The following is a 15,267-nucleotide window of genomic DNA, read 5'->3' on the forward strand; positions in this document are numbered from 1 at the left end:
TTCCCTTTTCCTTGCTTGGTAATCCACTGAAGATGTTGGTCCCAGCAGGTGGTGTGCACATGTGAACTTTGAATCCACTTCAAGACTTTCTCCCACAGTTCTGTAGTGTATGAGCATTTAACAAAGTGGTGCTCCCTTGATTCATCTTGACCTTGACACATAACGCAATGAGGGGTGACATTTAAACCCCAGCTAGCTAGCCTATCTTTTGTTGGCAATCGTCCATGAAGCAACAACCACATAGTGAAGATTGCCTATGGCCTGGCAGTATTGTGAAAAACGAGACATTTCCAACTAACTCTTGGTAGGTCTCTTAAAAGTTGTAGCTATATTTGTCTAATAATGCTCATGTTATAATAATTTATGTTATGTGCCTGTAGTATAGTTGCTCTTGATCCAATTATTCTTCTTACCATCCAACTGGCTTGTTATGGTATTAGCATATGTCGTAGCTGCTATTGTTTGATATAGTATGCATTGATCTATCTTATTCATAGTTTGTCCTGCTTGTGTGCTAAGTCCTAGTAAGTTTTGGCAATTGCTGCTTTGTTCCACAGAGGAAGGTTGATGAGATTAAGTCCATCAGCTGACTTGGGAGTTCATATATTTTCCCATGCTACTAAGGCCTTCCTAGTTATTGTGTTAGTTCCAGGCCATATGTAACTTCTATAGAGTGCCTCTATCATTTTCAATACCTTAGCAGGTAATATAAACAATTGAGCCCAGTAAGCTTGAATACCAAAGATAACAGACTAAACCAGCTGCACACGACCAGCATAAGATAGCTTTTTAGCAGTCCAAGAAGAAAACTTAGCTGTAATCTTTTCAATAAAAGGCTGCAACTGTATGAGAGCTATTTTCTTTGTGGACAGAGGAATGCCTAGGTATTTGAAGGGTAAGGAACCCTTTTTGTAATGACCCGGCCGGTCGTTTTAAGAATTAATGCCATGTTCCCCTATTAACTGCATTCCCCGTGTTTGTTTCTACTATTGTGAGTTGTCGGGAGGATTCGTTTTGAGTTTCGGAGTGTTTTGGGACACTTAGTCCCTAAACGAGAGCTTAAGCTTTAGAATTTGGACCGTAGTTGGAGCAGTGTGAAGACGGCCTCGGAATGGAATTCCGTCAATTCCGTTAGCTCCGTTGGGTAATCTCGGGCTTAGGGGCGTGTTCGGATTGTGTTTTGGAGGTCCGTAGCTTAATTAGGCTTGAAATGTCGAAAGTCAAATTTTTGAAGTTTCTAGTTCGATAGTGAGATTTCGATATCGGGGTCGGAATGGAATTCCGGAAGTAGGAGTAGGTCCGTTGTGTCATTTGGGACGTGTGTGCAAAATTTCAGGTAATTCGGATGAGGTTTGATAGACTTTTTGATCGAAAGCGGAAATTGGAGGTTTTGGGATCCTTAGGCTTAAATCCGAGGGTGATTTGGTATTCCGACGTTGTTTTGAGTGTTCCGAGATTTGATATAAGTTTGAATAGTGGTATATGACTCGTTCGTATTTTTGTTTGAAGTCCCGGGGGCCTCGGGATAATTTCGGAAGGTGGACGGAAGAATTGGGAGTTTGTTTGAGCAGCTTCAGCTGCTGAACATCTGTCATAACCGCACCTGCGGATTGGGGACCACAGGTGCGAGATCGCAGAAAAATGGGTGTAGCCGCAAATGCGGCCATGCGCTTGAGGAGCAGAAGTCGCAGGTGCGAGAGCTTGAGCGCACCTGTGAGACCGCAGGTGCGACCCAGTGCATTAAGTGATTTTTTGCAGATGCGCACTTGGGACCGCAGGTGTGGGTCCACAGGTGCGAGGATAAGGCCGCAGGTGCAAAAACCCTGGGCCAGAACCTATATAAGGTTTCTGTCGCGATTTCAGCCCATTCTTTCATCATTTTCATCCGAGAATTGAGCTTTTGGGAGGTTTTTGAGAGAGAATTCAAGGGAGTTTTGAGGAGGTAAGATTTTTGGACCCAAAACACGTTTATATGGCATTATTCTACTGATTTGGCAAGAAATTTATGAAAAATGAAGGTTAAAATTAGGGATTTAGGATTTGAAATTTGAGACTTGGAATTAGGGATTTGAGGGGTTGTTTGTGGTCCGATTTTTATGTATGTGGTATGTATGAACTCGTGAGAGTGTAAGGATTCTAGTTTTGCAAATTTTATCCGATTTTGAGAGGTGGGCCCGGGGGACTTTTTGGGCGATTTTTCTAATTTTGTGTGTTAGCTTCGAATTTAATAGTTGGATTAGCTACTTGAAGTTGTATTTACATTTTGCAATTAAATTGAATAGATTTGGGCCATTTGGAGTTGGGTACTCGTGGCAAGAACGTGGTTTCGAGTTGATTGAGCTGGTTTGAGGTAAGTGGCTTGCCTAACCTTGTGTGGGGGAACTCCCCTTAGGATTTGGTATTGTTGATATATGAAATGCCTTGTACGTGAGGTGACGAGTGCGTACATGTGCTAATTGTTGAAAATCCTATTTTCATTAAGTAACTATAGCTGTGTTTTCTTCCTTGTTGTACACTAATTGCAATTTAAGCCTACTGTTAGCTTAGGGAAGCATGTCTAAGTGACTTAACTGCTTTACTTGCTCAAACTGCTTTGTTTGAATTCTGTGCAGCATGTTAGGTTAGAAATACCTGTTTTTCCTTGGTATGAAATTTTATAGAATTGAATATTCTTCGTGATGTTGCTGTGTGTTTACTTTGGGACTACGGGCGATATCCCGGTAGATCCCCCTTGCCTGTTTATTTGGGACTACGGATTGGTATTCCAGTAGATTCCCCTGCACATTTATATTGGAACTACGGGACCGCACTCGGTAGATTCCCCCTATACTGGATATTTACATTTGGGACTACGGATTGGTATTCCGGTAGATCCCCTGCGCATTATGAAGTGGACTACGGGACGACGCTCGGGAGATCCATTGGATATTTACATTTGGGGACTACAGGACGATATCCTGGGAGATCCCCGATTGCTATCTCTATTGTGGAGTTACATTCTTTCTGTGATTTTTCCCTCCGTTGTAGTTATTTTTATCTTTACTATCCTGTGTTACTTCTTACTATTTCATATCTTGATATATATATATATATATATATATATATATGACCGGTAGGGCCCTGACCTTCCTCGTCACTACTCGACCGAGGTTAGGCTTGGCACTTACTGGGTACCGTCGTGGTGTACTCATGCCCTTTCCTGCACATATTTTTCGTGTGCAGATCCAGGTTCATCGGCTCAGCCATACCGTCAGTGAGGCGAGGCGATCTTCAGAGACTTTGAGGTATATCTGCCGCGTCTGCAGACCGAGGAGTCCCTCTCTATTCCCTCTGTTAGCTATAGATCTTCTGTACTTTCTTTTGACTAGGCATTCTGGAGTTAGAACCTTATGTACTGCTTCTCAGCTTGTGATTTCATGAGATTCCGGGTTTTGGGAGTTGATTCAATTTTTGAGAACATGTATTGGTTTATGCCGAGCGGCATCTTAAATGTTTCCATTTTATTTTATCTTCAGTTTTTATTCGTTTTCGTATTTCCATCTGGGGTGATATTGGAAGGTAGGATCCTTCTTATGTTCAAGTAAAGATCTACTCAAATACTCCATCACAACTGCAAAAAGGAAGGGAGAGATAGGATCTCCTTGTCGAAGACCTTTGGCAGCATTGGAAGGTTTTGTGGTTTCTCTATTCACAAGGATAGTATAATTGACTGTCTTGATGCATTCCATTATCCACATGATAAATCTGTCAGGAAATCCAAGTTCCTCTATCACCTGTTATAAGAAGATCCATTCTACTGAATCATAAGCTTTTTGTAAATCAATCTTTATCATACATCTAGGAGATATCTGGGCTCTAGTGTAAGATTTAACCAGCTCTGAGCTAGGATAACATTGTCAGCAATCTTTCTACAAGGAATTAAGCCTGCTTAAGCTTTGATGTAAGGCATTACTTTCTGCAATCTAGAAGCGAAGATCTTAGATATTATCTTGTATAGGATTGAATAGAAGGCTATTGGTCTATACTCTTTAACTATGGCAGGCTTAGTCACTTTAGGAACTAATGTAACAGTGGTGCAGTTTATGGCCTTATAAATCTTTTCAGTTGAGAAAAACTCTTTTACTGCATCTGTGATCTGAGTATTGATAATGTCCCATGCTTTCTTGAAGAAGACTGCATTAAAGCCATTACCCGGAGCTTTATCATCACCAATTTCTTTAAGACTCTCAACAATCTCTTGATTAGTTACTTCTGCACATAGATCAACTCTTTGTTGATGAGATAGTGTAGGACCATTCTTCATGTACACTCTGTTGATGGCAGGCAAAGAAGTAGCAACTGATCCCATTAGGCCTTTATAGAATTCAACAATCTCTCTTTTGATAGCATCAGGGTCAGTCAACTTATCTCCTAGTAAAGTTGTGATTTCTGTGATTTGCTTCTTTTGAGTTCTATGCTTCATTACTAATGAGAAGTACTTAGAATTTGAATGTCCAAGTTGTATCCATCTTGCTCTAGCTTTCTGCTGCAGGACACTCTCTTCAATTAAAGACCATTTCTCAAGGTTCAGTAGTGTTTTCTTCTCCATATCTAGTAGAGTATCAGTGCAATCCTGTGAGATTTTCTCTTGGATATCCCTGAGTTCTAGTCTAGACTTCTCAATTTTCTGAGTGATGCCCCTGAATTCATTAGAGTTTAAAGCTTTCAAAGCACGCTTCAGGTCTTTCAATCTTGTCCAAACTGATTTCAAAGTACCTTGTGTACTCTGTGAATTCCACATGTTAGCTACTATTTGAGGAAAGTCTTCATGTGCTGCCCATATGTTAAAAAATCTGAAAGTCACTCTACCTTTCGATGTGTAAGATGTCAGTGTTAACAACATAGGAGCATGGTATGAAATTTGGGGCAATCCATAATTTGTTTCCACATGACCCCAGGACGTCATCCATTTATAATTGCCAACAACTCTGTCCAATCTACTACTGACTCTATCTGCTCCAGGCTGCTTATTAGACCATGTGTTATAGTCACCCTTCCAAGGTAGATCTGTCAATGCAGTTTGTTGAAGGCAAGCAACAAAGTCTTGTATTTATGAGAAACTTACTGGATTAGAAGACAATCTATCATTGGGGCATAGCACTGCATTAAAGTCTCCAGCTATCATCCATGGTACTGCTATACTCAGTGAAAGTTGTTGTAGGTTATCCCATAGGACTCTTCTTTGTTCCATTCCATTGTGGCCATACACTACTGTGAGTAAACAATCAATATCACCACTTCTACTTTGTACTTGACAATGTATAATTTGAGCATCATCTTTAATATCATTGATAATCAAACTATTGGTATCCCATAATATCTAAATCCTTCCATTCCTAGCATCCTTGTAGTTTGTTAGTATATTCCATCCAGGAGCAATAGCTTTTGCAATCCTTTGAACATTCCCTTCCTTCACTTTATTTTCTATAAGTCCTACTAGCTTGATTTTATTTTCCCTAATATACTCTCTGACCTCCTTTTGTTTATACCTTTTATTTACACCCTTATGTTCCAGAACAACCAATTCATCATTGTTGTTTGATACTTCCACCTCTATCCCCAGGTGGAATATGGTCCTCATGTCTACTTGTTGATATTGCTTCAAATCTATTCTTCACTGGGATGGGAGTCAAAGGTGGGAAGTTGCTGAAGTTAAGCTCGGGACTCTACACTGCTTTGCCTCTATCATCCTGCTTTTCAGCAACAATAATCATGTTGTGTTGATCATTAGTTCCTTTAGGATCAGAAACCTTTGTTGCTCCTCTTTGATCTGCAATTTCAACTTTGTTACCGTCTTGCTGCTGTTCCACGGATGAAGTTACATTTTGAGGTTCAGGTGCATTATGTATAGGCCTCTTAGTTCTCCATTCTTGTGTGATAACCTTGTTATTCCTTATTCTCCTTATCTGGTTGGGCTGCTGCATTACAGGCCGTGCCTGGTTGGTACATTTGTGTCCCTCAACCAAGCATTTGTCACAGTAAGCAGGTTTCCAATCATAGGCTACATCTTGTAGAAACTTCTTTCCATAAGGATCCATCACCGTGATTTCAGTGGGCAATTCTTTTGTAACATTAACTTCAATAAGTATTCGAGCATAGGATACTCTAGTCTGCTTAGTAGTACACTCATCAGCAAAAACAGGAGTCCCAATTACTATCACGACCCAAACCGATGGGCCGCAACGGGCACCGGTACCTTACTCAACCGAGTACCAACATAACGTATGTTTTCGTATCATACTATCATGGATAACTGAGCCGGAGAGGCTGCTGTGAAATAGGTATAATACAACATGTAATACCAACTTACACATAAGACATATGAGCCTCAAAGACCAAAATAACCACTTGTACACTGAACATAGGCCGACAAGGCCATACAATCTTTTACGTACATGACATCTGTCTACAAGCCTCTAAGAGTACACACTTAACATAAAGGTCAGGACAGAGCCCCGCCATACCAAACAATACGCGTCTAAATCATACTGACCAAACAAGAAACTTCAGAGCAAATGGAGTGCACCAACATCTTTCGCTGAGCTGATAGCCTACTTGGAGGACTCTCGACCTGTCTATTGGGACCTGCGGGCATGAAATGCAGAGTCCCCAGGCAAAAGGGACATCAGTACAAATAATGTACCGAGTATGTAAGGCACATAAATAAGTACATAACAGATATGGAAGAAATATATAGTAAATGACTCAACCTGTAAGTCTGGATAACTCTGTAAATCATGAAATAATTATAGTGTCATGCATATGTGTATGAATGTCATGTCGTGCATAGGTACATGTTTCCTAACATCATCATGCCTCTGAGGGCATCCCATCATATCATCTCGGCCACTGTGGGCAAAATCATCAATGTATACCAGCTGATCAGGTGGTGGTGCGCATATAATGCCATAACCTTTCCCATATCCCACATAAATATATATACGCGTATATAATGTCATCCGGTCATGGGTCAATGTGCATGTATAAATGCATGAAATGCATATGAAATACGTTAATAAAATATCTTGGAACGTAATAAGACCATTATGCCTCTGATTTATATCATAAAATAAACTTTACCAACTTACGTAGTTTTGAGACCCATGAATAATATGATACATGGGAGAATAAGAATATATACATCTCTAGCATTTCTACGAATAGAGTAATTTATGAAAGTTGTACATTTGCTCGTTTCGCTTGTGTCGTATAGATAATGCCAAAAAGAAAGAAGGGATAGCCTTAACATACCTGAGTCGATTCTCTTGACAATTCTCCCAACACACGTCAATTGCGAAAACATGTAACAATGGATCAAAGTAGGGAAAAAATTTGTATGATATTCTTGAGAAAGATTGTACCGTACTCCCTTAGAATCACAAAATCCCGTTACATCTTTTTTGGCTATAATTTCAGCTTTCAAAATTATTCCACGTCACTTAATGAAGTTGTGTCTTCCTGGTGATTATAAGGAAGAACCACATGCACTTTATGTGTAAAAAGAGGCATAACGAGCATAAGAAATCTGAAGGTAATTTGCCTCTCTGAGATACATGATTTGTGCGATTCTCTCTTACCAAGAAAATATAGGTTTTAAGAGCACACTGATGACAGTACTTGGTTAAATGCTTGTCTAATGAACAAGAATGGTCTAGCCATATCAAAGGAAAGTAAAATAGAAAATTTGAATCAACTTTTACCAAAGCAGAAAACCCAAAACTCCACTTACATTCTTGGACGTTAGTGGAGTCCTTTTGATGCATAGATGTTTTGTATACAACAAATTAGGTTGCCACCTATTTAACCAAGACTAAGAGTCATATGGTTGGTGTAGTGGCTTGCGGCCATATTTTGGTGGGTTTAAGCCTATTCAAGTTTTATCCACCAATTTCCTTAATTACATGGTTAATCTTCCACCAAAAATTCATAATTAACCAAATATTCACATAATTAAGAATTATCTCAATTTACTTAAAAAATTACTCACTTTTTATACACTTTATACACCTTACTATTATGGCCATGTGGTACCTTGTGTGGCACTAGTCCATAAATATAAGGTATTTTAGCTTGGGCCGTATTTTATCCCAAAATGCCAAACTTCGACGAACTTGTTTTCTTTGATTTACTTACCCTCTCACCTTCACGAATTTACTTATCACTTGTTTGAAATAGTATGATACTTATAATCCCAAAATAATCTCATTCCCGAACTTACGTTGATTAACTTACGATGAAACTTTAATGTACAAAAATGCGGGATGTAATATCTCATTTTCGAGATTCCATCAATTTACTTATGGCGTACTTTCACGTACGAAAACATGGGGTGTAACATCATTTCCCCCCCCCCCCCCCCGGAACATTCAGCCTCGAATGTTTATTGATGCATTTATCATTCTCATAACCCATAACTCTTGCGAATACTTTAATACTCTCCTTGCCATTTAGGTAACTATTCTATGAATAAATCCAAAGGCCATGGCATTCCCCCCTTTAGGCCTCTTTCCCACACCATGGCTTGTGATCGGAATCCTTCCAATCTCGTAACTGTTGCTACCTTCTATCATGCAGTCTGTACGATATTGACCTTGTAAATGCACCTATGTGAAACCTCTCTCCTTTTTCCTCCAGTTTTTAGCCAATCTCTAGGACTCACTTTGTAAACATATATAGAGCTTGATAAAATGTCTCTTTGGGCATCTATAGGTATACTAAAGTTTTTCGCTCTGTACTTTGTTGAACTTACGAATATTGCTATACCTGCTTTCATAGATCCGTTTATCCATCCGTATGACTTTACTGCATCTAGTTGGGTCATACTATACCATGACTCTTACTTCGATTTATCGTTACTGAGGTCTACGACCAAGCTCCATGTTACTCTCGTTGCTTATCCTATATGCATAAAGCTAAGTCTTTTAACGCTTCTTCATTACTGTTCATCTTAAGACTAATGACCTAATCTCATCTCGTACTTTGTAACTTTATCCATCCATTGTCATTCACCTCAATATTGATCCAAAATCTTCCGTTGATAACTTGAAACTTCTTACGTAATACATTGCCACTAGGGCTAATGTTGCATCGAGGAATATTTGAAGTGATTTTCCTGATCCACTTGGGGGCGATACTGTACTTCAATAATCATATTTTATAGCATCCCAATGTGATTCACCTTACGTGGGTATTTTAATTCCTTACAATTCGTGAAATCCTCTTCAAATCATTGCTCAATCGAAGGCTCGAAGGTCATCCTTTATCTACAACAATTACACCCTTATTCTATTACCAGGGCAGCATTCCACCTCTTCTAAATGCCATTTGTCTTCGGCTCCTTTGAGTTCATTCAGGTTATACTAAGCTTTGTATAACTTAGAGAAACCATCAGATCTTCTTGTTTTCATAGGCTTAATCCTGAGGACTTATCCATTTCGTCACCTTCTCACTCGCCCTTTCTTATCCTTACTCCTATCTTCCTACAATCTTGTCGCTCTTCCATACTTTAGCTTGCGACCCATACATATCCATTTATACTACTCGCAACCTTCCTTCAACTTCCTTGCACCATAGATTTTCTTGTGTTATTTTGGAACATCAAGCGAGACATCGCATCGTCTCTAACTCTCCTTCACTCTCTTAGCTAGACCTCTCGATATTTAAAATCCATAGGTTGGAAGATATGCCACTGACAATGCCGCTATCATTCCTGGATACTAAATCCCTGCGCTTCTATCCTTCTATCCACAGTATGGACGATTCACAACCTTCTGCATTTGGGTATCTCTACGTTGTTCACCTTTAACTTACTTACCTTAAAATCTCACATCACATCTTCTATCTCTTTCATGACCTCCCTTCCACATGTGTATAATTCACATTCACAACTTGAAGCTCTATTATAATACTTGCACCTCTGGTGCATACACAATCCGGTGAGAGCTTCATACTGACTTCGTATGAGGTTGGTACCCTTCTAACTGCTTTATTGTAGAGCCGCTATTGAATATGGTTGTGTACTATCTCTCTTGTACCTATGATATTAAGAGTGATTCTGCAATATTCTCAATCACGAGGTCTATAATTTTCTAGGTCCAATAATCAGACTCCTGATTTACTTCATTGATGTAACTCTTTACTTTCTTCTTCCTTCTGATCAGTCTTTAGGCTTAAGCTATCTTCCAATCTGCGTCTCATGGTATTAGTTATTACTTTAGCCTTTCATGGACGCTCTAGAATATCCGTGATACCATCATTTAAGAATTCAATCCTTTTTTCTATTACCTGGACTCAAATTTTTTTTTTTTAACTTATTCCGGAGTCTTCTACGGCTGTACGAATGACAACATATATGGTGCATGGATATCACTCTGAAGTCTTAAGTGCATAATCCCTTTTGTTCCCTTTGAGCTTCCTTTAAACGTAAGCTCTTACTTTTCCTGGTCTTTATGCCCCTCTGTTGCGTGTATACTTTGCTTATCTTAGTTCCCACGCATGCCAGAATTTTTCGTGCAACTCACATGGTCTCGAATATTACTTTTGATTTTTCTTCCCGTTCCTTATCCATGGTAGGTGCCACTTTCTCATGGAGTACATATAATGTTGTTGTGAGACTGTTGTTACAAGACCATTTCCTCTTTAGATCAATGTGCTTAAGTTGAAGCCTTTTTCCTTATTTCCTTAGCTAGTCTTTCGTTATAGTACTTAGGGAAGACCCTCTGGCTCTTGTAAAGCTGCGAGCTTATTACATCGTATACCCAATAAAAATTTTGATGTCCTTCCTCGCCTATAATTATTCGTAGTTACTTACTTTCATGCCCTTGAGCTTGTAGGGTTGCTCCTGAGCTGATATTTTGACTGTCTTCCCAGTGGTATTCTCTTTTATTTTCGTAATACTCATACGGTACCTTTAACTACCCCAATTTCTATATGAATATTTCTCAAGTATTACAATGACATTACAGCAAGGTTGAATTCAGTATATTGGGTTTTACTATGTTTACCGTGCACGATATGTTGATTCGTCTGTAACCTCTTGTCTAGATATAACTAGGCTCTTCCTGAGTCAACTACCAACTACTCATTGGTGTCGACGCCCCCCTTTTTCTCGCGGAATCGGGTTCACGACATTCGGGAAGACAACTCTTATCCCGTTTGGGAATTGGGTTTTTGGAGTTTGGAGAGTCGCCACCTAATGATTATAGTGCATTAGGACACTTTTAGAAGAATTAAAGATGCAGACCGGAGTTTTGGGTAAGGGCTTGAAATTATCTCGAGGGGAAGGTGTTAGGCACCCCTCAAGATCCACTAGTGTGGTTCCCGGCCATGCTACAATTGTGACTTTAAGTGCAAATGCGAATAAACTAACAAGTATAACAGGAAGCACAAAAAGGTTAAAAGAAGTGCTGAAATTCAGAAAGGGAGCAGTTTAGTTGTAAAAGAAATGTGCAAGTAGAGGGAAGAAGTCAAGCAATTAGTGCAAGCAAACCAAAAATCGTGTGAGAAACAGAAGTTGAAAGTGCAGCAGCTTTTAAAGTTCTAAAAAAAATTGTTAAACTAATAAAAGGAGAGGGGAGTCCTAGGTTTATACATTACATGGATCATTCGCACAACACTGGTACCCAATTGTACACATAGTGTTATCGTGTAATCATCATCTCCATGTCTACCCTTCCCACCCCGTTAAGGTATTAAAGCGCGGAACGGTATCGTTTACTTATCGCATGATACTACCCGTCCCGATCCTATCAGTTCCGGGGTATTAGAACTTCTAATCCTAAAAGGAAAGAAAGGGATGGAAGCCTTTGTGGAGTTTAAAGGATAAAATTCTAGCTCGACATTCAAAACAAGTATCAAATAAAGGGAAGAATAAACAAGCAAATAATGCTCAAATAAACCCCATAAATCAAATAATCATATAGTTTAGCATGCCTTGACAAATACTGATTTGGTCTTAGATTAAAATTAAGCAGTGAGCGGACATGTTCAACACATATATTTGGACAGAAAGTCTGCATTAGGCAACTCGGATACAGTTGTCAGAGATTAAGGCACTGAATTAGTCGCGAGTTCATTTGAGAAAGTACTGATTTTAGAAGATGATCATGCAGAAGAGTCTTGAAGAAAAAGGGTATGCTGCAGACGTTTAGAAACTAGTTCAAAAGGGGAAAACAAACTGCCTAATTGTAGTTAAACACAAAAAAAAAAAGTTTTGAAAATTCCAGAAGGGACAGAGTTATCTAAAGAAAAGAGTGAGTTGCGGAACTGATTTAAAACGACGAGTTCAAAAGACAGGAATTGAGTTGGAAACACGTTTAGGCAGAATATTAGAAAGAAGGAGTTTCAGAAAAAGATATGCCAGTTAAAGAAATAGATTTTAGGGAAAAGTATACATTGATTTGAAACAAGTTTTGTTAGAGACTACGTTTTGGAAAACATGTACTGACTTAGGCGTATAAGAAATGGCTAATCAATTGCTACTGCTATTAGACAGGCTAAGCGAGTTTGGTTCAAAAGAAGCTCCTATGGACATGATATTTAGAAGTTATTGATTACCGAACTTGTTAATAAACTTGTGGATGGATGCTTGTTTATTAAACCTAAAGTTTACCTAATGTCATGCGTATGCACATCCTATAGGCATGACACCTATAAATTTGCAGAAAATTAACTCCTATAGGCAGGATTTCTATATGCATAATTGCAGAAAGTGAGTGTTAAGTCCTATAGACATGCTTTCTATGTGATTAAAACGGTCCTATAGGCAGGATCTCTAGATGGTTAAATAATAAAGTCCTAAGATCATGATTTCTACCCTTTTGATGCAAGAAAGTAAAGACCCCTCCCACATCGCTTTACTATACTCCCCGAGTTTATACAAGTTATTATAGAATGTAGAAAAAATACATCAGAGGCTAACAGCTAGATCCTCGCGACTAATTCAGTGCCTTAATGTCTAATAATATGCGATTGAGCCACTTCCGGGATCCAGATTTCCAAAGCCTTCTCTTTACCCAGGGTGTTTCAAAGTTCCAAGGAATCTCAGGGATTCCCGGCATTGCTTACACCCAAGATACCATTAGAATAGAAACAGTGCAGTGTGGAAGAGCCAGCTCTCAGGCATCCAAGTTCAGAGGGAGCTCAGGGGGTCCCAAAGCATGGCTTGCAAGAGAGGGGCAGAACTTAATAGCTAAGAGTAAGTGCAAAGTGAAAGGGGGATTGGGGAGCCGTGACAGGTTGTGGTCATACCTAGCCACAAAGTAGGCTGGCACACCCCTGATCACCTGCTTGGTCAAACACATTAAGAGCAGACCCTTGAAGGTCAGACCAGAGTCTGGACAGTGATTAGGACACTGCCAGACCCAAGTCTAAAGCTCAAAAACACATAAAAGGGGAAAGGGAATGGAAGCTGATTGAGTTTGGGATTCAAAGAATCCAATCCAGAATCATGGACAACAATATTAGAGTGTTGTCATGCCCTGAACCATAACTCACATATAAAGGGGTATGAGGGTTTGGGATTCATAAAGTATCAAATTCATGACAAGCAACTGACAGGATGCATACATAATTTAAATACTGAATTACAAAGGAAAGGGGGAACATGTTACAATATGCTAGAAACAAATGTCAACTAAAAGAATTGGACAGAAGTGGGCAGAACTAAACACATTGTGGTGGAGACATGTAAACTAACTGAGACATACCAGTAGAGAAGCAAAAGAGTGCAGGAGAAAGTAGAGTAAACAAAGTCCACAGCAGCACAAGTAAAAGAGAGAGAGTTTTAAGTGAGAGTGATTTGTGAACTCAGATGGCGTTTTGTGTTCGTGTGTGTTCAAAGAGAAGGGAGGAGAGTATTTATAGTTTGAAATCAGGCAGGGAACAAGGTAAGAAAATAACCATGTATCAATTAGAATCAATCAGTAGCGGAAAATCCCTTTAATTGAGGAATTCAAATTTGAACGGTAAAGGGCAAGAGTTTTTTTTTTTAAGGAAGGAGATCAAGTAAGCATATTGTGCATAGCATACAAATAAGGGGTAAATACATAGGGGTTTTAATTAAGGAAAGAAAATTTTGAAATACACGGTCAAGTAAATAAGGCAATGACAAAGTAAATCAATTGGTACGTAGTAAATCAGGGAATCGGGGATTCAAAATTGCCCCTGAACCAAGTCAGAAATAGGGGAATCGAAAGGTTAAAAAGAGTCTTCAAATAAAACAAGGAAAGAATCAATCATGCTTACACAAAGTAGTCTGAAATTAGTCCCGAATCTATGGTAATTTAAGAGGGACATTCAGCGTGTATAAAGAGCGCACAAACATTAGGCATGCGAGGTTAAACCAATTTAGAGATGAGAACCAGACAAAACACATAGCAGATAACCTTAGAAGAAACATTCAGAAACCTCAAAAGAAACAAATATTCGTGACATGCAAGTTCTAGAATGTCATAAAAGGTCACAGAGATATGCAGACATGCACAAACAGAAACAAGAGAAAACCACGAGCGTTAAGACAAAGGTAGGCAAGAACATGATCAGCGGAACTTTAGAAACAAAATTAAAGCATGAGCCTGAACACATATAGCAAAAAGTAAGTCAACAACCTAGGCTAGCATGTGAACACAGAATGTAAAAGAATCTCTGTAGAAATCCGGTAAGAAACAAGAGAACAGCCTCGAACATAATAGGAAATAAAACAACGAGCATAAACACACATAAGGGAGAGTATAAGAATCAGAAAACATTTCAGGAGCCATTTTCAGAAAACCCTAAAATTGATTTGAACAGTTTTGAAAAAGGAAATTTGGGGAAAAACTCTAAAATGTTACCAACAGCGTAGATCTAGCACAGATCTAAAAGAATAAACGAAAAGGAACCTCGAATAGGCTAGGGCTTCTGAGAACCCTAAAGGACGAGAAAGGCTTGGAAGTCACGAGAACGGATCTGAGTTGATAAGGTCGAATCCAGGCTCAAGAGGCCAAGATACGCCGGAGCAAGGCCGGAAACGGCCAAAGAATCTCGAATCGACCAAGGTCTAGATGAAGACCCTTGAGGTCTAGCCTCGAAACTTCAGTGAGCAGGCGTGTGGGAGCAGTAGGTGGTGAGTAGAGGTTGTCTATGGTTAGATTAGCCATGGATTCCGGTGGTTTGAGGTCGAAGAGGGGGTAGGCGGCTATTAGGGTTTCAGGTGGGTGAGAGTGTTTGAGAGAGACGAGGGATTAGAGG

General features: G+C 39.4%; 1 protein-coding gene across 1 annotated transcript; it reads right to left on the bottom strand.

Annotated features, from left to right (window-relative positions):
• LOC109232612 lies at nucleotides 3,519-5,230 on the bottom strand. Its single transcript, XM_019398372.1, has 4 exons — nucleotides 5,105-5,230; nucleotides 4,026-5,002; nucleotides 3,836-3,908; nucleotides 3,519-3,773 (listed from the first exon to the last, which is right to left on the bottom strand). The coding sequence occupies exons 1-4, from the start codon at nucleotides 5,228-5,230 to the stop codon at nucleotides 3,519-3,521; spliced, it is 1,431 nt and encodes a 476-aa protein (XP_019253917.1).

The sequence above is a fragment of the Nicotiana attenuata genome, chromosome 9, assembly GCF_001879085.1.
Source record: "Nicotiana attenuata strain UT chromosome 9, NIATTr2, whole genome shotgun sequence".
In the NCBI taxonomy this organism is placed as follows: Eukaryota; Viridiplantae; Streptophyta; class Magnoliopsida; order Solanales; family Solanaceae; genus Nicotiana; species Nicotiana attenuata.